Source organism: Cyprinus carpio, chromosome B18 (genome assembly GCF_018340385.1).
Source record: "Cyprinus carpio isolate SPL01 chromosome B18, ASM1834038v1, whole genome shotgun sequence".
NCBI lineage: Eukaryota > Metazoa > Chordata > Actinopteri > Cypriniformes > Cyprinidae > Cyprinus > Cyprinus carpio.
In genome coordinates this window covers 462,128-484,840 of record NC_056614.1, presented here as the reverse complement: position 1 = coordinate 484,840, position 22,713 = coordinate 462,128, and the positions used below count along the sequence as shown (strand labels likewise).

Below are 22,713 nucleotides of genomic sequence, written 5' to 3'. Positions count from 1 at the left end.
AAAAACTCAGTTACACAAAACACAATGTAACCTTTAAACGTAGATATACCCGACTTGGGCAACCTTTTAAAAGATGTAAACAGAGCTAGTTGTGTTTCTGTTGGGTTAGTAGCAGGGAATCTGTGCCGTAAATCTGAAAGAGACCCCGTTACGATACAGTAATCTTAATCTTTAGAGTAGATTGTGTTCGTTCAGTGATATCAGTATCATCTGACCCAGAACGCTTAGGAAGATCTGTAAGGATCTGTCACTGCACACCTTCACTTCTGGTACTTTTGTGCAAGTTTGATCTGCTCAGTTAAGGCATCACCATGCCATCAATATATCAATATTACAATATTATGGGCTTATTTTATGCAAACAGTTACATTTGTATCAATTTTCAAATTCAACCAAAATATAACACAAACATTCAGTTGCACTCTATGAACATAGCTAATCTTGTATATAAAGTGGAACATCAGAAACTTAAAACACACTTTAGTTTTTTAAAGAATATACTGTAGAAAAGTCGCTCTTGAGATCATTAATCATATTCCAGTCCTAAAATGTGAACACCAATAAAATAAAATCTAGGATAAAATATAATCTAAAATAAATCTAGATAATCCCGTTGTTGAAAAAAAAAAGCATTTATAAAGAAAATTTCGAAAGAAAATGTTAGTAAAGCATCTTTTTCTGACAGTCAAATAAGTCTTCTAGTATATCTTACAGTTTATCTTATTTTTTTTATGCATTGCATTTTTGCTTTTATACATGTTTACACATAGATAATATCATTAGTCAATTTATGATATGATATGATATGATATGATATGATATGATATGATGTTACAGTATTGTCTCTGAATGAAATTGACTCAGGTCCCTTGATTTATGAAATCATTGAGTACAAACAATGTGAACCAGAGCGAGCGTCTCTTTGCTTGTGTTGCAGGTGGCTATAATCGGAGCTGATTAAGAAGCACAGAGAAAGTGTCATAGGTAAGAGAAACAAACACTGCATCTGATTCACTCAGCAGTGTGTGCACAAACAGGGCACGTCTTCATGTGGAAGAAATGACTGGACTAATCCATGAGCTACAGGAGTAAGAAGCTGCACTTAAGATGTTCTCCTCTGAAACTGTGCTGTTGTGTTCTGAGTGCATGATGTTCAACACAAACATGTCACCGAAACAAACACAACATCATGTTTTGTTTTCACACTGTATGCACACACTACTGTTTTTTATTCACATTTGTAATATCTGTCAAAAGAAGGCAGGGCTTTTCCAAAAAAGAGGAGGAAAAAACAACAACAACAAGCAGTGCTACACTATATGCTGACTGACCTAAACAGCATTGTTTTTTAGTTTGTTTTCATAAAAGCAAAAAAATGTTGAGTGAGCTGGATTATACCGGAGCCAGGCAACCGTTCACATGAATAAATCAATCAAAAGGGACAGAAGTAAATATCTGAGGAGGCATAATCCGTGATTGTTTCCCGGAGCAGCCCACAGCTGTCCTGCAGACTAAATGAAAAAAGCCGCAAGTGGCAACAGCAGCGAGGGATTACGAGCTCATCATCTTCCAGCGAGCGCAGCGGCGGACTCCATTCCTCCTCATGATCTGGGATGGGATTTTGTAGGGACTGGAATCGTTTGGGTCATGGGTTCTGCCTGCTACACAGCAGAGAGAGGTGTGTTGATTTACGCTGATTTCATCTCTAGCAGGAGCTCTTGGGGTGCACTCCGTTGTGGCTTTGAAATGTTGGTTTTGTTGTGAGAGTATGATTTGTAGTTTGCTGGGATGATTACAAATCTAATTGTTTGTACACTCTTGATTACAACATGCTCTACACTCTTAAAAATAAAGGTGCTTAAAAGGTTCTAAAATAGCGATGCCACAGAAGAACCATTTTTAGTTCCACAAAGAAGCATTCAGTCTAAGGTTCTTTAAAGAACCATCTCTTTCTTACCTTTTTATAATCTGATCTGAAGAACCTTCTTTCACCACAAAGAACCAGAAAGGTTCTTTATGGAACTGTTTAGACAAACAGGTTCTTCTATGGCATCGTGAAGCACCTTTATTTTTAAGAGCGATCTGGAAAGCAACCATTTTCATGATTTGGCAGAATGATGATTTTAATGAATTTGATTTTAATAAAGCCTGACCCTTGGCTTCACAGTTTGCTTAGTGATCATATGCAGCATTCGTAAACAGCCATATTTGATAGTGCAAACAAACCTGTAAACATCGAAATGCATGCAACTTCAAGACATACTGTAATATATTATTTATTTATGAAATAATTTCAGCCATGTCTTACACACGTGGTAGTTTTGTGTCATTTTGATTGAGTGTCAGACATCTTTGGTGTTCTTTAGAGACACACTAATGCTGTTTGATGCTGTGGATTGAGCGTTTATATAACGTGACAAATGAAACTTAGACAATCTTCACTTGTGCTTTCTAACAATGTGCACTTCTTAATATCGTTCTTCTCCCAGATCAGCTTTAAAGTGAGTCTTAAAATAATCTTAATTTCTCAATGTCTGAAAAATGAAGATGTGTGGTAAATAGAACACCAGCTGAGCAAAAAGTGAGTGACGTGACATTCAGCCAAGTATGGTGACCCATACTCAGAATTAGTGCTCTGCATTTAACCCATCCGAAGTGCACACACACAGAGCAAGAAACACAAACACACACTCTGAAAAATTTTTCTGATGTTGTGTGGTAAATAGCGCAGCTGCTGTTCTGTCATATTTTTCTTTAAGGATTGGGACGCTTGTCTCTGTTTGATCTCTGTCTGATCCTGTGTTCTTGAGAAAACACTGATTGCTCCAAGCATTATGTAACTCACAGATTTCCCTCAAAATCCTGCTGTCTGTTCCGCCGCGTGAAGGGATTTAAATGCACAAGGTTCTGCCGTTATATACGGAGATCGGGCTCTCCTCATTGTGTTAACCTGATATCTGATATCATCTCTTTTTCTCTCTCTTTGCACTGTTTTGTCTTTCGCTCTCCTCTGGATCTGTCTGTAAGAGTTGTTTGTCTGACGCGCTTTATGGTCAGTCTTAACAGGAGTTTCCTTGGGACTAAATTGGCCCACTTTCTGGAAAATAAAAATACGCTTTTAAGTATACTTTAAGTATAATAGTAGCAAACTTTGAGTACACTTTTGTACACTTTGAAGTAAAGTCTCAGTAAACTACTAGTTTAGTAGTTTTATACTGCAAGTATACTCAAGTTTTCTTTAAGTGAACTTTACATCATACTTTAAATATACTACTATGTCCCTATTTAGGTTTGAATTTGTATATATTTTGTTATATGAATATCTGAACATACAAAACATCAAAAGAAAGAACAGGGTATGTGCTTGCAAACAAAAACATTTTATTTTTGCTTCATGCATGCTTTTTTTTTATAAACACTTGAATGTGGGTAAGTTTTATAAATAATTAAAAAAGAAAGAAAGAAACAACATTTTGAACAAAAACCTGAAAAAAGACTATGAATTGGATTCAGGATGATAATCAAAATGTAGATGGAGTCGATCAACACCCCAAATCTTGACTGTAATTATTACCTCGTTATCCACAACGGTACAGTTTTGATGCTGTTTCATGTCAGATGATCGTGTTAGATTGCATGTGTTGGTATTTGTTGTTTCTTTTTCATCTTCACTTGTGTTTTTTTGGAAATTCTGTACAGAAGATGTGTACTAGCGCCCTCTACTGTATAACAATGAAAACACGGATTCTAGGAGCACAAGTATAGCTCAAATATATTTAGACTTTTCCCTAAGTATAAATCAAGTATACTTAAATGTCATTTTAAGTATATTTCTGAGAAGTACATAAAAAGTAGACTGAAAGTATACTTTCCTATTTTTAGTTAAAAAGAAGTATACTAATAGCACACTTGAATACACTTTGTAAGGGTGCTTCAGGTTTGATTTTAAACTCTCTCTATATTGTGCAACAGAAATACATTTGTTCACATCTCCCTCTTTAAAATATAACCTGTTACAGGGTCATTCATACACATTTTTCCTTATACATCACATTCACATAAATGTACTAGTCTTGTTTTTACTAATTAAAAGGTCCATGAACACACTATGCATCAATTACTGATGAATCTGATGGATTGCTTTGCATTTAAACATGATTGGTGTGAGTGATTTTCCTTTCTTGGCAAAAATTGCTGAGAATGGCAAGCAGTATTGATCTTGGTCACAACAGTGCAGAATAATCCTTTGCAACATGGTGTACCTCTTATTTATTTGGTGTGAACATGAATTAACCTTGAAGAGGTTCAGGTTATCTTCATCCAAACACATTCAAATCTGCAGCAAGCACACAAACCCTGAAACATCATACATGCACACAGCTTTCTACTGTAAACATCTACTGTAAATTTGGTTTATTACAGTCTACTTAGAAAACAAACAGATACATGTGCATGAAATATTGATATGATTTTTTTTCTTTTGATTAATTTCACCTGAATATTATCTATTACCTCTCGCCAAGAAAGAAAAAAAAAATAGTACATTACAGGGCACAAAATAATTGGCTTTACTTTAACCCTCAATCGCCATTCTGGACAAATTTGGCCAAAATCATTATTATTATTATTATTTTAATAGTTTCCTTAATCTGAGTGGTTCAGGCTACTTTTTGTAAGTTTGTCACCTGAACACACACACACACACACACACACACACACACAAAGAGGACTTGATTCAACAAAGTTCAGTGGATGAAGAAAAAACCCTCCTTAATTTGTCATTCATCTTTTTCAAATAATTAACTCCAGTTACTTTGTTTCTCCATGTATTGAGTGACAGCTCTGGTGTTGCCATGGTGACAGAAATCAGGAGTAAGTGCAGAGTGTTGTGTGTGAACATGATCTTACTGTAGTTCTAGACTAAATATCAACATGTGTTTACTCATCTCACCTGCACAAAAACACATTCAGTGCTCCTCAAAATCAATAAAAACAGTGCAATGCAAACCTGAAATTTAATGTATTAAATAACACAAATATCTTTATTTAATCCCATTTTATTAACCAGTACCTTTACTGCCGACCTTCTGTGATGCAATTTAACCATACTAATAAGCAAAAATGACTTAAGATAAACATAACATTTGTTTTTCTTTCTTTTTTCTCTTTTTTTTTATTGGTAAAGAGTGTTCTTTCTTCTCCTGCATTCTATGCGTCATGCAATCCAGAATTGCTGAGGCTTATTCATTTCACTTTTGGTGTGAAAGGGCCTTTACATTTGCCAAAAATAGAAATGTTTATATTAAAAACAAACAAGCAAGCCCAAAAGCAACATAATGCTTAAAAAGTAACTAAGTAACGCAATATTGTAATGCATATCTTTTAAAAGCAACTTTCACAACACTGGTTATTACACTTAGAAAGATTCTTGTCATCGTATTTTTATTTTTGGCTTCCTCCTCATAGTTCACTTTAACCACATCTTTGGTCCTAACAGTTTAACTGATTTATTATGGGCTGCTCTTCAACTGACCTGTCTTCTGTTTCCTGTGTGTGTGTGTGTGTGTGTGTGTGTGTCAGTGCGGTTCCCCGAGGTCCCGCTGAACTCCAGACAGCGAGGGTCTCTCCAGAAGAACAGTCTTTCTGTGTCTCGGGGGCTGCTGCGCTCCAGCAGTGACATGAACCTGGTGACGCGTGCCGTGAGTCCAGAGCAGCTCAGTCTGTCACCGCAGAAGATGCAGAGAGACCCGAGCGGACGGGGAAAGATGACGGGCCGCGGCGGCAGAACCGTCCCGAGCAGCCATTCCCTGTCCATCAGCCTGGAGGACGAGCAGAGCGTGCCGCAGAAATGGTAGGATAGCGTTCATCAAACACAAACAGAAAGCTTTCATCCCTTCCCATCACACACATGTGACCCTGGACCACAAAACCAGTCATAAGGGTCAATGGGATATATTCATCATCTGAAAGCTGAATAAATAATCTCTCCATTGATGTATGGTTTGTTAGGAGGACAATATTTGGCTGAGACACAACTATTTGAAAATCTGGAATCTGAGGGAGCAAAAAAAAATCTAAATATTGAGAAAATCATCTTTAAAGTTGTCCATATTAAGTCTTGATATATTTATGGTAGGAAATGTACAAAATATCTTCATGGAACATGATCTTTACTTAATATCCTAATGAGTTTTGACATAAAAGAAAAATTTATAATTTTTCGCATACAGTCTATTGTTGTCTATTGCTACAAATATACCTGTGCTGCTTATGCTTTCCTTGCAAGAAAATAAAACTAAATAAGCCTTGGTTTAAAGGGGCACCTATTATGCAAAATCCACTTTTACATGGTGTTTGGACATAAATGTGTGTTGGCAGTGTGTGAACACAACCACCCTACATTGATAAAAATCCACCCACTCCTCATTTTTCAATCCCCTTTAAACCAAATCAGTCTCACCAGGCGTGACATTGTTTAGGCCCTGCCCATAGCGGCTGATTGACAGCCCTGCACTGCTTTAGTTCCCACCCTCAGAGGTTGTACACTGTCCTTTATTTTCTCCGCACTCAAGAAGCTGTAACTTCAACAATGTCTCGCAATCAATCCCAGTGCTCTGTGTCTGTTTGTGAACACAAGAGTCTTCATTTTTCTCCCAACATCTGAGCTGCTGAGGCACTCTGGATTACTCTCATTTTTTTATGTGACTCAAAATTAATCTAAATACATGTATCACTCCAGACTCCTTTGTGAATGGCATGTCGTTATAGTGCTTAGCGGTTTAACCGTATTTGTGTGCGTGCATGAAGTATTTTTTAACTGATCAGCGCTGCTCTTGTGAGATTAGTTCAGGATCCAACTTCACTGATATTACTTATTTTGTTGTAGTTTTTTTACTGTTTTATTTTGTTCTTATTGGAAAGCACTTTGGTCACCTTGAGTGTTGTTAAGGGCTATCTAAATAAATGCTGATAGAAATGTTGATTGGTTGATTTACCATTCAGTGCATGTTTAACAAATGTGAAGCTGTTTGTACAGCAGCATTGAATTATGATTGAAGCTCCAGTGAACACAACCAAAGAATGAACCCGGCCCTCATTTGTTCAAATATGAATGAGACGACCATCAGAGGACACATCACTGTTACACATGTAAGAGGTGTCCATAAAATGAGGAGAAAGTTGCACTGCATTTTGTAATATTTTTAATAATAATAGTGTATAATATGAGATGAATGGGACAGAGAATTGAAGAATAATAATTCTAATGCACACACTGCAGCTGTGGACATATGTAGCCCTGAAGTGAAAAGCAACAACAACATTTTTACAGTTCAAGTGTCAAACAAAAAGGCATATTGTACAGAAGGCTTTAAAAAATTGTGCTTTAGCTAATGTTACAGCAGATCAATTAATGAGCATAATGGTCACACACACTGCTTTTATGTATTTGGTTTTAGTTGTTAGCCCATTGTTTTTATGGATTTTATATGTTTTTGTTATTGGGGGAAGGAGCATATGTTTTTGGTTTTGTTGGCAAGATCCAACATTTTTTGGAGCTTTCAACATTCTTCAGGTTCTGTTGTTCATGTTCAACAGTTTCCAGCAGAGGGAGCTCTTCCAGGACTTCATTTCCAGTAATACAGCGCTTGGCTGTCTCTGGGTGTCGTGATATTATTACTTATAGTTGATATGAATGCAGTCCTGGAGTGAATGTGTTTCTGCTCCTGCAGTGTCAATGGCAGGCCGTGTGGCCAGAGCTCCAGGAGGAAGCTGTACAGTGCTGTTCTCGGACGTTATTTCATCGCCGTGCGCTCATACCAAGCCCAAGCTGGCGGAGAACTCAGCCTGCACAAGAATGACAGGGTCAGAGGTCAGCGCGGTCAAATATCACTGCATACATGCGGCTGTGAATTTCTAATTTCTCCTTTCAGTATATTGAAGGTATTTTCTGCCATTTTTAAATAAATCAATTCAGTTATAAAAATTAACAATTTCAGTATAGAAAAATGTAAGCCAAAATTGAAAATGAAAAGATTTGATTTTAATTTTCACTTTCACTATGCATTGTCCCTGTTAAATTGAAATATATAATGCAGTTGGTGATTTTTTTTTTTTTTTTTTTTTTTTTTTTTTACTGCTATCTCAAGGCAGGAAAATGCAAATACAGTTTTTACAAAGCTTTTTAACTCTTTCCCCGCCAGCGATTTTGCATAAAAGTTGCCAGCCACCGCCAGCGTTTTTGCTGATTTTCACTAAAATTGCATGTCCCTCAGAATATTTTGTTGTATGAATATCTGAACATGAAATACATCAAAATAAAGATCAGACCCTCTACTTTCAAATTAATTAAATAAATACAATAAATCCCTTTTATTCTAGCTTCAATAGAATATAAAATAAAAATAGATTTTTTTTATCAACACTTGGATGTACGTAGGTTTCATAAAAAAGCAACATTCTGAGCAAAAAGCTGAGAAAATCACGAAATTTTGTCAAATACTACATCTGGATCATATTCAGTAATATTATCCAAGCAAAGCTACAGTAGATGGCTTCCATCAGTGCTCCCAAAGCTTCACAATCCTTTCTGGATCCACATTTCACTCGCTAACATTAGGAAGTTAGTGTTGATGATCGCATTATTTTTCATATGCTTATGGTCTGTGTTTTTGATCGAGTGATTCTCTACTCATTCAGGAGATGCGCCATAGAGCGCCCCCTAGAGTATAACAGTGAAAACACGGAAAGAGTTAATGGTCATGCGATAATTGTGAATTCTTTTTAAATCATCTTATTTTCAATTTTGGCACATATTTTGCATGCAGTTTTCTGTTAATCTGGTTTTCATTTTCATTTTTTATAGCTGAATTGATTTATTTAAAATGTGCAGAAAACACCCTCCATACCAGCGGTGTTTCGCCTCCTTCAGCTGTCTTGTGTGTTGTGTAGTTCTGAGCGTTGGTGAAGGGGGATACTGGGAGGGCTGCTGTCGAGGGAATGTGGGCTGGTTCCCTGCCAGGTGTCTGGAAGAGATTCCTGTCAAACCTGACAAAGAGAGACCAAGTAAGTCGCTCAAGAGTGTCTGTGGAGAGAAAGACCATCACCGTCTCATCCTTAGCATGAGCTGCTTGTGCTGCTTTATTCTTCACTAGCAAAGTTAAAAGCCTTTGCTAAATATTGTGAGTTTCTGCAAGCTTAAACGAGTTGTTCATTGATCAGAGCTTGACTCCATTAATGTCCGGTTCCTCCAGCTACTTCCAGATGCTGTTGATCATAAGATGGTCTGCTATAATGTTGTCATTTGTTCACCAGAGAGCAGAATGGAGCTCAGTGACAGGAAAAAACTCTTCAGACATTTCACTGTCGGTTCCTATGACAGCATGGACAGGTAAGACCTTCACCGGACCTGATTGAAAGCATACAGTTTTTCTCAGAAAACCTGCAAGTCCAGTTTCTGTAACACTATACAGCGCTATACTGACTCAATAATGGCAAACTTTATCAAATACGAGACAAATCTAAACTATCTGAACATAAGTTTAAAGTTTTTGTTTTTATACACAATGATCTCTTATAAGATCAAGGACAATTTATACCTCTATCATGACCTTTTTTTAATTAAAACACATCCTCAGACAGGAGATTCATCCTTAAATTATGAAGCACAGCAGGCGTTAAATGTCTTTGAAATCTTGACAATTATCAAATTAGCTTGTTTGGATATTTTAGAGCTTATATAATAAGACAGTAGTCTTTGATGGATGTCCCAATGGATGTTTATATGAAGTGCATTGTTTTATTAAGTCCTGTCTACATCAACATAAATCTTGATATTATAATACACCATTAAAAAGCAGACTGACAAGCCAATCGTATTGAAGCACGTCAGTTGCATGAGATTTAGCGCTAGAATCTCAGATTTCATCTGTTAGGTCTAAATTTGAACATTTAGCCATAATTTAAATTATGATCCAGTGTTGTACTGTATTGATTATGAAAATTAAATTATATTTCTTTAAAACTTGTTTCTTTATCATTTAGAATATTTTATGCTTTTTATGAGGAAATGAAATTGCATTTGTGCATATGATTTGTCAAGTCAGTTGTTGCCAACCGCTCTGTATAATACAGAATCGCCCTGTATTTAAACATTAACAGCATTTAAATTGTAAATCTGTATTTAAATTTCAAAGCATCAAAGAAGCAGTTTTTTCCTGTATTTAAGGCATATGGCACATGACATGACCAACCCAGCCACGCAAGAACACATCTGTGGGAAGATGTGATCAAAAAGGCAAGCTGTCTTTAGTTCATGTTAAATATAGAGAAGAAAAAAAAAACTTTTAAATAACTAAGGCCTATGTTCTTACCCTTGGGCCTCATTTAAATAATAAATAAATAAATAAATAAATAAATAATGACCAAAAAAGTCTTAAAAGCAGCCAGTACTAATTATCTCAGTTCTCTTTAATTGAAAAAAAAAAATGTTTTTTTATTCATTCACACTGCACATGGTTGCAAAAAAAATTTGACCCTAAATGCCATTGTTTAAAAAATGCTTTATTCATAGACATTATGCTTTCAAATATTATGCCATGTGTATGTAAATTATTGTAAAATTATTTAAAACATTGGTACAATTTGCTCAGGCCAGTGCTTTGTGTATCGTGTGACTTTTTTTTCGTATGACATTAAAATTATTTTTAGAATGAAAATGTACATAAATAGGTTAAAAAATTAAAACGTACATAATCAGGTTATTAACCAAAACAAACGTGTTTATGTCTTAGAACCTTAGGCCTATACACCTCTTTATGCATTCACGATGTGGTACAGTACAAATATTTTGAGCGTCCCTTATTCTGTCCCCTATTTTCCTATCTATCTATCTATCTATCTATCTATCTATCTATCTATCTATCTATCTATCTATCTATCTATCTATCTATCTATCTATCTATCTATCTATCTATCTATCTATCAAACACAATTGTCCCTTATTTTACTTTTCTGAAGTTGGCAACCCCAGCCGCGACAGATAAATGACGCGCGTCTGTGATACATGCGTCAGACGTCGTTGGTCGCTGCATCGCATCTCACGCTCTGAGCGTCGCGTTATTGAGGCGATGAGTGAAGCGTCTAAACACGCGGAGCTCCAGCGGTAATGATGGAGAGACGCGAGGAACGCGCGCGTTTATGATCATCGGATCAGCGCCATTCATCACCGAGTGATCGATACCGATCGATACCGATGATCTGTCATGATGAACCGCGCGGCGGTGAGGAGGAGGATGATGATGAAGGGCTTGAATAACGCGCGTCATTTCCTCCACAGCGACTGTGTGACCGAGCAGAAAACGGTGGTTTTACAGAAGCAGGAGAACGAAGGCTTCGGGTTTGTGCTGCGAGGAGCTAAAGGTGAGACCTCATCCTCATCTTCATCATCACCTTCATCATCATCATTGGTTGTCAGTCACACACACAGTGATGAAGATCTGTCACAAGCATTCAGACTAGAAATGATCAGAGCTCATTTAGTCATGTTTGTGCACTTGTAATGTACTTCAAATCTGAAAAGTATATTTTTGCAATAAAAAAGATAATGTAATATTAATGAAATAAATTACCACTTAACTGTCTTTAACACACATTTACACACTTTAACACAGACTTTTTAAAAGTGCACTTTGTAATAGATGTCAAGAGGTACATTTAAATTTTAAAGAAATTGTGTTTAATTTTATTTTAAATAATTGTTCTTATAATCTTTGTCTTGTTTGGATGTTGACTAACATACTAAAACACATGTAAAATACTTGATTATAATCTTAACTGTAGTGTGTTGTTTGAAATTACATGTAAACGTAATATATTTTAAATGTACTAAACTGCATTAGTGCACATTAGTGTAAATACAAATAAATTTAACTACTAAAACTAAAAGAATTATGAAATTACATATAATGATGCAGTGAAAACATCACATTCAGTTCACACTTATGTATATTATTTTGTGACTTTTTAAAATTATGCTAAAGTGTGCTGCTTTTTCACAAGGAGTGTTACACTGACATTGAGCTTTTCATTTGTCAGACAGTACAAAAGATTTACAAAACCCTTTCAGATCAGAACATCTCACAGGATATAGATACTCTCACACACACATACTCTGAGCCAATTAAACATACTATACTATCAGGGGTGCCTGCAGTATTCGTATTAATGGAACAGAAAAATGTAATCACACAGTCAAACCAAAAATTAGTAACTTGGCAAGTACAACTTATTCTAACCCTAACCCGACCAGATGGAAACGTTACCTGTAGTCAACAGAATGTGTTAAAGGGACCATCACATTAAAGTGAAACCCCAGTCTCTAATCATGGCAGATCCAGTGGAGGGTGTGTTTATAGTACAGTACGGCACGCTCATGTCCTGCTCTCAGAGTGAGTACTGTACGCTGTGAAGCAGGGGGATCTTCAGCACACTCCTCTCTGCTCTCTGCGGCTGATTTATGGGAACTGTCAGGTGTCACTGCTGGTTTGTGTAGAGCTGGAGCTTTCTGCCGAAGGGAAGGAGCAACTCAGTGAAATCTACACACTCTCGCACATGAAAAATACATGCACAGGCTTTTATATTTCAGTAAACCCACTCCTGTGTAGCTTCCTTTTCCCTTTGTGTATGTGTTAATGTAGTTTGCTTTTGTCCTGAGAGTTAATTCGGGGTCAGATTTTACTTTGAGAGTAGTTGAGAGCGTGCAACAGAAATGAATCAGACATCACGTGAAGTTGGTTGGCATCATGATAACACGAAGGCTCTGTTGTTTTTTGGGTTCCACAGCAGACACACCCATCGAGGAGTTCATCCCGACTCCTGCGTTCCCCGCGCTGCAGTACCTGGAGTCTGTGGATGAGGACGGCGGCGCCTGGCAGATGGGGCTCCGCTCGGGAGACTTTCTCATTGAGGTGAGAGCCCTGCATAGTGTACACTACGGTGTCCAGTGGGGGACATGTTCGGCTCACTTCATTTTGTCATGGGAAAGCCATATTAACTCATGGAAACCTGATTATATTTCGTGGCCAAAAGATATTAATTCGGGTAACGTCATATAAACTCGTGGTGTTGAGGGAACGACATCCATTTCTCGTGGCCACGAGTTAAATGTGTAAACAAACCAGCGTGACCATAGTAACCGTGATAACACGGGCATAAATACAATCATAAAGTCAAAAACTTATTGTGATAATTGTTAGGTGTTTACAGTATTTGCAAAATATATGGTGGCAAATACTAGCATAATTATACAGAATGTTAATTAGGTAAAGCTATACACAATTAATATAAAAATATAGCCCTAACCAGTTAATATAAAAATAATAATAGTAATAATATACAAATATTAAATAAAAAGACATGATCAGTTAAAGGATTTACAAGACTGTGGGACGGATAAAAATGTTTTATCCATCTCTGATATAATCCCAGGTTGCTATGGCAACACAGGTTTGTTTACACATAAACTCGTGGCCACGGGAAAAATATGTCTTTCCCTCAACATAAGAAGCCTTAGCCAGATTGCTATGGTAACACAAGATTTTATTTACATCGCATGGCCACGACATAAGGATGTCATTACCTCGACAAAATGATTTTGTGGCCACAACATTATATCACATTCCCATGAATTAATATGTCACGGCCAGGACAAAATTAAGGGAGCTGAACATGTCCCCTCCTGGTCGCCATAGTACACCGTTACATGAAGCTGTTATCTTTCTCATGCATCTCTGTAGGGATGGAAATCAAAAGAAATGTGCAGATTCTGGTTCCTGTTCCATTTATTCTGGTTTGTTAACAGTTCAGTTAATCATTCTTTTGGTAATTTGGAGAAGGAAAGAGTTGACGATATTTAGAAATAAATAGATAAATAAAAATAATTATAATTGCATCTGAAGCATTACATGCAGAGTACAAAAAGGAATCACTCTGTAATATAAATACTGGATAGCACTTTAGTTTAGAGACCAGTTCTCACTACTGACCAGTTGTTTATTACCATGCATATGACTAGCCTATTGGCTCTTTATTACCACTTATAAAGCACATATTGTATTAATGCCTTATTTTGCATGTTATTTTAGATCATTTAATCCTACTACATATCTAAATGTAACGACTACCTTACTAACTATTAATAAGCAGCAAAATAGGTGTATGTTGAGGCAAATGTCATAGTTAATAGTAAGAATTGGTTCCCAAACTAAAGTGAGACCAAATATTGAGAATAAGACCTGAGAACCAGCTCACAAAGGGAGTTTAAATGACTTTTTAGGTTTTATAGGGGTTTTGATTGTGTTTCATTGGTGTTCACTGTCATAATATCTCATGCAACACAACTCATTTGAGCAGATTTTGCAGTTTTAGAGATCTCAAACCATAACTGGAACAAAGTGACACTTCTGTGACTCCTGTTAAATCTCCAGCTCTAAACTAAATCAGTTTAGTGTGACGGAATTTGAGATTCCCGAAGGCTGTTCAATGTGAGAAATTATTTTCACAATTAATATTAAGCTTTCAATTTAACATAGATAAAACAATCTGTAGAACTAATATATAAAGTACTTACATTTACTTCTATTTAAGCTCAATGTAAACCTATATAAATGAAATGATTCACTGAATTATTCATGGATTGATATCTTCCTCAGACTGACTCTCTTCAGGTTTCGTGTGATTGGCTGCTCACTGCAGATGCTCACATGTTAATCACAAACTCTACTTCAAACCCTGAGTTCACAGAGAACGTTTATAGTGAGTGTTTTCTTGTGGAATTGGGTTTGTTTGTTCAAATTAATGATATTTGCTCTTCTCATCCATCTATTTACATCTTAACTGTGTTATGCTCTTTATTATCCTGATAAAGAAGACATCCAAATGAGAACGTCTTGAAATTAAGGGTGTATTCAGCCAAATTTAGCCACTTTTTTTTTTTTCACTGTCATCTTGTTTAAATCAAATTATTTCGACTTTTAAAGATATTCTTGTATCTCAACTTGGCCATAGGGTTGAAACTGTAATACAAATGTAGGTCGACCAGCACTGCATTTAGAAATCAGGTCAAATAACCATATGTTCTCATGGCCTACATGCAATGTACATACATGAGTTAAACCTCAGCAGCATTTGGTTTCGGATGATTGTAATTCAATGTCCTCTTCATCCAGAACCCTGTTGGTTCTTAAGTGTCCTGATGCCATTTCACTGACTGTTTCAGTGCAGTGATTCAGAGAGATCGAGTGATTAAACTAAATCACAAATGGTTCCAGAACGTTTTGCAAAATGGTTTTGCCAATTCACTGAAAGGATCAGACTCGGAAGAATGATTAAATTGTGTGTGATTTTAAATACGGATGCCATAATTGCTGAAATATTCTCAGGTCAGTCTGCAGGCACCACTGGAATAACTCGTTCATTAAATAATTCACAAGACCAGGAACGTGCATTATGAAAGTCAACACAGACCGCAAAACACTGCAGTAGTAAACATCTTCAGATCCTTCAACTTCAAACAGAAACAAGTAATGACCAGAAACATCCTGAGCAGTGTGATTTCTCTTACAGGTCAACCATCAGAATGTGGTGAAGATGGGACACCGGCAGGTCGTTAACATGATTAAACATGGAGGAAACCGACTCGTCCTTAAAGTGGTGACGGTGAGCAGGAATCCCGAACAAGACGACAAAACCCGTAAAAAAGGTACTAAACACTTACTGTATGTGTGATGGATGGAAACGGCCTGCTTTGAGATTCTTATTAGGATTACAAATAATAGAATTTAATTACAGTTTATTTTAATGCTTTTTTTTGTCGTAGCTCCTCCTCCACCGAAGAGAGCCCCAACAACTGCACTCTCAATGAGATCCAAGTCCATGACATCGGAACTAGAAGAATTAGGTGAGTTAAATCTGATAAATTACTGCTATTTCACAATAGGTTCTCTCTTTTGAGTAATGTTTAAGTATTAAATATTACTATTGCCTTGATTAGGATTAGTGATCTGATCAATCCCTAAAGGCTGCGTTATACTTCTGCGTTGGCCTGTTTTCAGCCCAAGAGTTTAATTCCCAAAATCCAGTTATTTTTTTGTTGTTGTTTTGATGTGATAGCTGGATCAGTGGCTCTCAACCCAACCTAATCTCTGCAAGGTGACCTAAAATGATTAAAAATAAGACAAAACAAAATTTAAAATAAGTTTAAACCATCATCATGGTAAAAAATCATATTTTTTATTTGAATACAGTTTAAAAGAGGTTTATTTTAGTTAAATGTGAAAAAAAATATTTGTCTTCTTGTAGTTTGCATTTTTCTTTATTTTCTTTGTCATAATATTACATTGGTTTCATGGCTCTGAAAATTATCATTTATTGTTTACTACAATGCAAGCACTAAAGATGTTTTTTTTCCTTCACGCTGTATCACTGTGATCAATTGCCCCGAACTGTTGTAGAAAAAGGATGCCTTTGTTAAAGATGGAATGCATTTTTTTTCTCCTGTTCCTTGGACATTTCTGCCTTTTGCAGATAAATTTAAAGAGACTGCGATGCCACAGAAGCTTCTGCATGAAAAAGGATCATTGGACAAAATTGCCATGAACAACCCCCGCCCCTCGAGTCGCTTTTTGGCCTCACCTATGGATTTTAATGTAAGTTGCTTTTGTCTTGTAGTTTAAAATTAAAAATGAACACCACTTTTAGATTATAATCATGATGCATAATTATTCATAAAACTGTCTTGTGTACATTGAGCTCTCATCAACAAATCTGTTTTACAGCCATCTACGTCTGAAAGGCCAGGATTTGCTGTAGTTCCCCCTAGTGTTCCTGGAAGATCCCATGGAAGTTATGTTTGTGTGCCAAAAAGCTGTATGAGAAGACAAAAGTCCACTGGTAAATATTTTCGTGCTACTTTAGATTCTCAACTGAAGATGTAAAGATGTGACTGTAAAAAGAAAAGAAAAGAAAAACTAAGCAAAAGCTAAGCAGCTTATTGAGGTGTTAGTCTAAACATGCTGCATGTTTCTTTCCCAGGAATTGCAGGAGAAGAAAAGAAGCTCCTGATACCTCCACTGCTGAAGTTCACCAGAAGTCTCTCTATGCCTGACACTTCTGAGGATATTCCCCCACCTCCAGGTGTCTCTCCTCCATCCCCACCTTACAACCTCAGTACTCCTATGGTACAAGGATATGAGCCCAACCAGCCCATTTACACACAGAACTCAACAGGCAGATACCACACTATAGACAGAGATCTAGTCGGGTACCATCGTCAGCACTTTGAACAATATGACTGTCAAACTCCTTCAGCTGCCCAGCAAAACATGTGTTCCCATAACAGGGCCCATGGGCTAGAGAACCCATATTCAGACATAGTGGACAAAACTTTGTATATCCCACCAAAACCAGCTCGTAGGAAGGGTATATTGATAAAGCAGCCAAGTATTGAGGATAGCCCTGAGAAAACAAGTTCAATCCCAGTACCAACCATTATTGTGAAAGAGCCTTCGACTAGCAGTAGTGGCAAAAGCAGCCGGGGAAGTAGCATGGAAATTGAGACTAGCACCTCTGAGCAGCCAGGCCAACTACGACCAGACGGCAGTGTCATCAAGAGCAACCCTTTTGCAGCTGCTATTGCAGGGGCAGTACGTGACCGTGAGAAGCGGCTTGAAGCACGCAAGAACTCCCCAGCCTTCCTGTCGATGGATCTCGGAGACGAGGATCCATTTATCCCTACCTCTCGTTTACGCCAATCTATGTCCATAGATGAAGGCATGTTTGCCAGCGATAAGAGTTTACAAAAGCTTATGGCTCCACCAGCTTCTTTATTAGAGGGCCAGCAAATCAGAAGTGGAGGCAACATGACTGACTTTACCATCCCAGAACCAACAACTGAGCCACTCACAACACACACCGGGAGCTGCCCCAATACAGACGGTCCCATCAGTCTCGATGGAGATTTCCAAAACCAGACCTCAGGAAAGACTCATGATATTTGTCCACACTTGGCTCTGGGTCTAGCTGCAAGTAATAGAGCTCAGAAGGAGCAAGTGCAACCCCCTCTTCTTCCACCTAAAGGAGAACCTCACAAAGCAAACCTCAACCAGCCACTCTTCATATACACCAAGCTACAGTCCAATATTGAAGCCAACTTTGTTGCCACAGCTGCAGTGGGTCAAGCAAAAGATTGTGGAGGTTCGTCTAGACACACAAAAGAGTACAATCATGAAACAGAAAGGGCGAAGGAATGTAATCCATCCGAGCAGTTGAAAAACATCAATAACACATCACAACAGCAGTCAGTGGGGCTCCTCATGGTCCACACACAAGATAAGGCCAAGCCACAAGTAAACACTCAGCCTGATAAATTAGAACAAGAAGAGTCCCCTGGAATAGATAGTGCACCCATTGATTCCAACGTCAAACGTACAGCCTACAACTCCCATCCACCTCATACGAGGAATGCTGTCACCTCTGCCACCTCTGTGGAGGAGCCTGTCAGGTTTACCTGTACCATTCCTCCTCCCCCAATGACCTCGGTGGAAATTGATGAGGAGTTTGAACCCTTGCCTCCGCCTCTGGAGTTTGCCAACAGCATTGATGTTCCTGAGGACCAGGTAGTAGAGATTCTCACACAAAAAAAGATTAATGCAACAATAGGACCTGTTTATCATTCACGTGCTTCTACAACTGACGGTGTAGAGTCCAAGTGTCTTTCGGGGCTTGTAAACTGCAGGACTCCTCACACCTACCCTCCACCACCTCCAGAAATGTTTGAACCCGTCACGGACTCAGGCATCGAGGAAGCCGACAGTCGGAACAATGGGGACCCTCACTTTGAGGTCAATAGTACAATTTCCACAGTGTCCAGTATCTCTACTCTTTCATCAGAGGGAATTGACGACACATGTATAGCCTATGCAGACGGGCAGACTCTTTCGATGGACAGACCACCTGTTCCACCAAAGCTAAAAATGAAGCCCATAATCAATAAAAGCAATGCACTTTACAGGGACCCTTTGATACACGAGAGCATAGAGTTCTCTGGACAGACACCACCAGCCCCTCCGCCACCCCTGGGTTGTGGAGCACAATCTGAGCTTCGCAAAAAGCTTGCTCAGCGAGGCACTAAACTGTGGGACCCCCATGAGCTCCCGAACCCCCTCAATGTAGATCCTAAATCCAATGTGATCAATGAGCTTAGCTCCAAACTTCTGCAGATGAACAAGGACAGATTTCCAACACAGGGAGGGTCACCACCTGCAGGCTCCAGAAGCACTGGATCAAGGTGAGCAGCACAATAACAGCCTAGTCTGTCCCCTGTGCAACATTCCTGAACAAAATATGCAAATGAGATCAGAAAAATGTGGTCATTATTAGGGCAGTGTCTCATTTCTAGCTATATACAAGCTGTCTAAAGATTACTGGTGGACTAGAACTAGAATGTGTAGATTGGACACTCCTGGGGTAGATCAAGGACAACAAGTGAAATAAGATTAAACCTCAGCCAAATGTTCCAGCTATGAGGTAATCTTTTATTGCAGGGGCAGCAAACCTTCAGGACACACCTGCCTGTAATTTTAAAGAACCCTGAACTGTCTCTCCAGGAGCAGGCCTGGACAAACCTGCTTTAATGAAATTAAGATACACCAAGATAAATTGTTGAGAATGTTTGTTAGAGTCATGCCCTCTGTAAGAAAATATGAATTGGGGAATTTACAATCCTGAGAAAATCCCAGCATGCAGTTCTTTTGTCATTTTATCTCCTAATCTGTCTTTGTTTGTCCAGAAACTGGTAAGTATAGTTTAGTTGCAAATTCTCCATATGTTTATCTCATGAATTTTGAGACAGACTTAACAAAAAAAAAAAAAAAAAGTTGTAGTAAGTTGGACACTCATGTTTCAGAAGATCAAGGAGCACATTTTGAGACCAGAATTCCTGCTTAAACAAATGTCCTTGTATTTGTAATGATATAAAGGTGTCTCAACACTGAACTTAATTGAGTAATCTGCTCATTCGCTTTGACTTGACAGTGCAGTGGTGTCCTTTGAGCCACATGCATTGACATAGTGAATGTTGCTGCTGGATGACACCAGAGAGCTTTCCTTTATTCCTTAATGAGTCCCACAACCTGTTCTACATCTGACTTCTCTTTCTGTATGTGTGTGTGTTCTCAGAGAGTGGACGGCCCAAGCCTCAACACCGAGACACTTGCCCCCTCAGGCTTCCAGTCCAGCCTCGCCTCCTCCTGAATCTGGTCATTGCTCTTCTCTCCCAGGCTCTGCCGCCTCTCCCACATTAACAGATGTGTTTAGCCTTCCATCTCCACCCATTGTGAATGCAGAGCAATGCTACAGCCTCAGCTCAGTCAGCAGTCGATCGCCATCCCTTCTCATGCTGTTTCAGGCTTCAGACAAGCCCTTTGCTGACAAACCTGTCCTACTCTGGACCAAGCATGATGTAGCCGACTGGCTTGAAAGCCTGAACTTGCAGGAACACAAGAAGGCCTTCTTGGACAATGAAATCGATGGCACCCACCTTCCCAACCTCCAAAAGGAAGACCTTGTAGACTTGGGTGTCACCCGTGTTGGTCACCGGATGAACATTGAAAGGGGTCTCAAACTTCTAATGGACAGATAAAGGGTGCATACACTCGGTACAGTGCTTGACTTGGATAATGGCTTGATCAATCCCTCATTTTCTCTAACTTCTTTCAGTCTATCTGTGATGCATCTGTTGGAAATCGTGGGACGATGTTCCCTGTATTGTGGTCAGAGGCACAGTAAGTACCATGGATGCAGAACTGCACTCAGGAACACTTCTAAGAGGACTTGTTCTTGCCATCAAAAGCTCTGTTTAAATGTCAGGAGTTTGTCTCACGTGGACAACTCTAAGCAGAAGCGCTTGAAGGTCCTTTTTTATTTTACTTTTGATACAGCTATTTCTGGGAAAATTTCATTTCAGATGATTTCTGCAAGCATTCTGTATGTGGCAGAGAACATGGATACCCAGAAGAGCACTGTTGTTAGCTGAAAACATTAAATTCACTCAGGCTTTGACAGGAACATGTATTCACATCCTTAATAAATGTTGGGTACATCCCAGATAAGTGCAAGGGATGGTGGCACTTTAGCATCTATTTATATTTATAGATGCTTCTTGATTTCCATGAGATTGAATGAGGACGGAGTCACGTACAGCTTTGGTTTCCATGTTGTCTGATCCTGTCGGTGAAAATTAAATACACATATGCTTTTCCTAACTACGGAGCCCTGCACATGACATGCAAGAAAAAATAAATTGTGTGCACGATTTACTAATTTATTCCCTGGATGTACTAAAATGTGCACACAATAACTATTTCGTTCCCTGGATTTGCAAAATCATGCTCACAATTTAATAATTTGTTCTCTCGATTTATAAATCGTGCACAATTTATAAATCGAGGGAATGAAATAGTAAATCTTGCACACATAGCCTATTTTTTTCCTGCATGCCATGTGCGTGGCTCTGTACCTAACATTTCCCGAAACAAAAATAATATTATTTGTGTTCTTGCTGCAGATACGCCAAGATATAGAGAATAAAAAAAAATCAATAAATAAAAAAAAACAAGTCTTGAGAGGCAGAACGATCTTAATGAGAGCTTGTGGCGTAGCTCATTAATCAGGTGTAATTATTGTGCTTATCAGCTGCCATGGATCACATAACATCTATATAAGCTTCACATTAAGGTAGCGACTGAGCTTTTTTATATTGTGACTTGGTTGTAGATTGCGATATTTATTGTATGAAGGTGGATGTTAATATGAGGTTGCTGAGGACCATTAGAAAGTAGAGGAGTTTAAACAGACGGAATGACTGGAGATTGACATTTTGAATAAAGAAAATTACAAGGTCAAAACTATTTTGAAAAATGAAATGTTATGCATAGAGGAATACCTCACAATACGACCAATAACACATTTAAAAGAGAAGCTTGGAATTAAATGGAAATTCACTTATTTTAATGTGAGTTGCAGTTTTGGAGAGATTCCCTGAGTCCGGTTGGTTTTCTTTCTTTGTCAGACACTAAACAGAGGCTGTATTAATCAGGTTTAGTTAATATAAAACTTGGAACCATGTTTCTTAGCCAACATACAATATATAAATTGAGTAAATGATTACTTTTTAAATTTTTATTTTTGTATGTGCCACTCATTGCAGTACTGATAGTGGTAATGTCTCTCAAACACACACACACACACATATATATATATATATAGTTATTACCTGTTGCTGAGATCCTGAGTGGTGACTCTCAGTATGAGTGAATATAGAACAATATTTTCTAAATGTGGGCTAGAAATTAAAAATCGCAAGCCTTTCCTAAAGGTTTGCCAATACACTGCTGCTACTGTGAAAATAGATATTTTACAAAACAGATCATCTTTGGATAGCATATAATACAACAAGAGAGTATTTTCAATTTATATTATTATATTGCCTTTTCTAAATGCAATTTTAATGGTATTGATCCCACTTACGTGTGATTTGCCAAAATAGAGAAATGTTTGAATAAAATGGGTATATTTGTTAGACTCTTAATATAGCAAATCCAATCCAATTTATACATTCTGTATACATTTAGATAATGTACCCCATCACTAAACAAGCAC

General features: G+C 37.9%; 1 protein-coding gene across 1 annotated transcript; it reads left to right on the top strand.

The window, feature by feature from the left end:
• Window positions 1-1,034: 1,034 nt before the first annotated feature.
• LOC109073431 (SH3 and multiple ankyrin repeat domains protein 2-like) lies at window positions 1,035-22,506 on the top strand. The gene is made up of 13 exons (XM_042743365.1): window positions 1,035-1,678; window positions 5,581-5,851; window positions 7,731-7,870; window positions 8,950-9,063; window positions 9,313-9,388; window positions 11,336-11,418; window positions 12,841-12,965; window positions 15,622-15,757; window positions 15,875-15,955; window positions 16,582-16,703; window positions 16,833-16,947; window positions 17,089-19,342; window positions 20,233-22,506. The coding sequence occupies exons 1-13, from the start codon at window positions 1,516-1,518 to the stop codon at window positions 20,693-20,695; spliced, it is 4,143 nt and encodes a 1,380-aa protein (XP_042599299.1). The 5' UTR covers window positions 1,035-1,515; the 3' UTR covers window positions 20,696-22,506.
• The last annotated feature ends 207 nt before the right edge of the window (window positions 22,507-22,713 follow it).

Bases quoted from the DNA above. Each gene is read 5' to 3' on its own strand.
- LOC109073431 (XM_042743365.1), top strand. From the start codon at position 1,516: ATGAAAAAAGCCGCAAGTGGCAACAGCAGCGAGGGATTACGAGCTCAT. The intron at 1,679-5,580 runs GTGTGTTGATTT...TGTGTGTGTCAG, and splicing joins CTGCTACACAGCAGAGAGAG to TGCGGTTCCCCGAGGTCCCG. The intron at 15,758-15,874 runs GTACTAAACACT...TTTTTGTCGTAG, and splicing joins CGACAAAACCCGTAAAAAAG to CTCCTCCTCCACCGAAGAGA.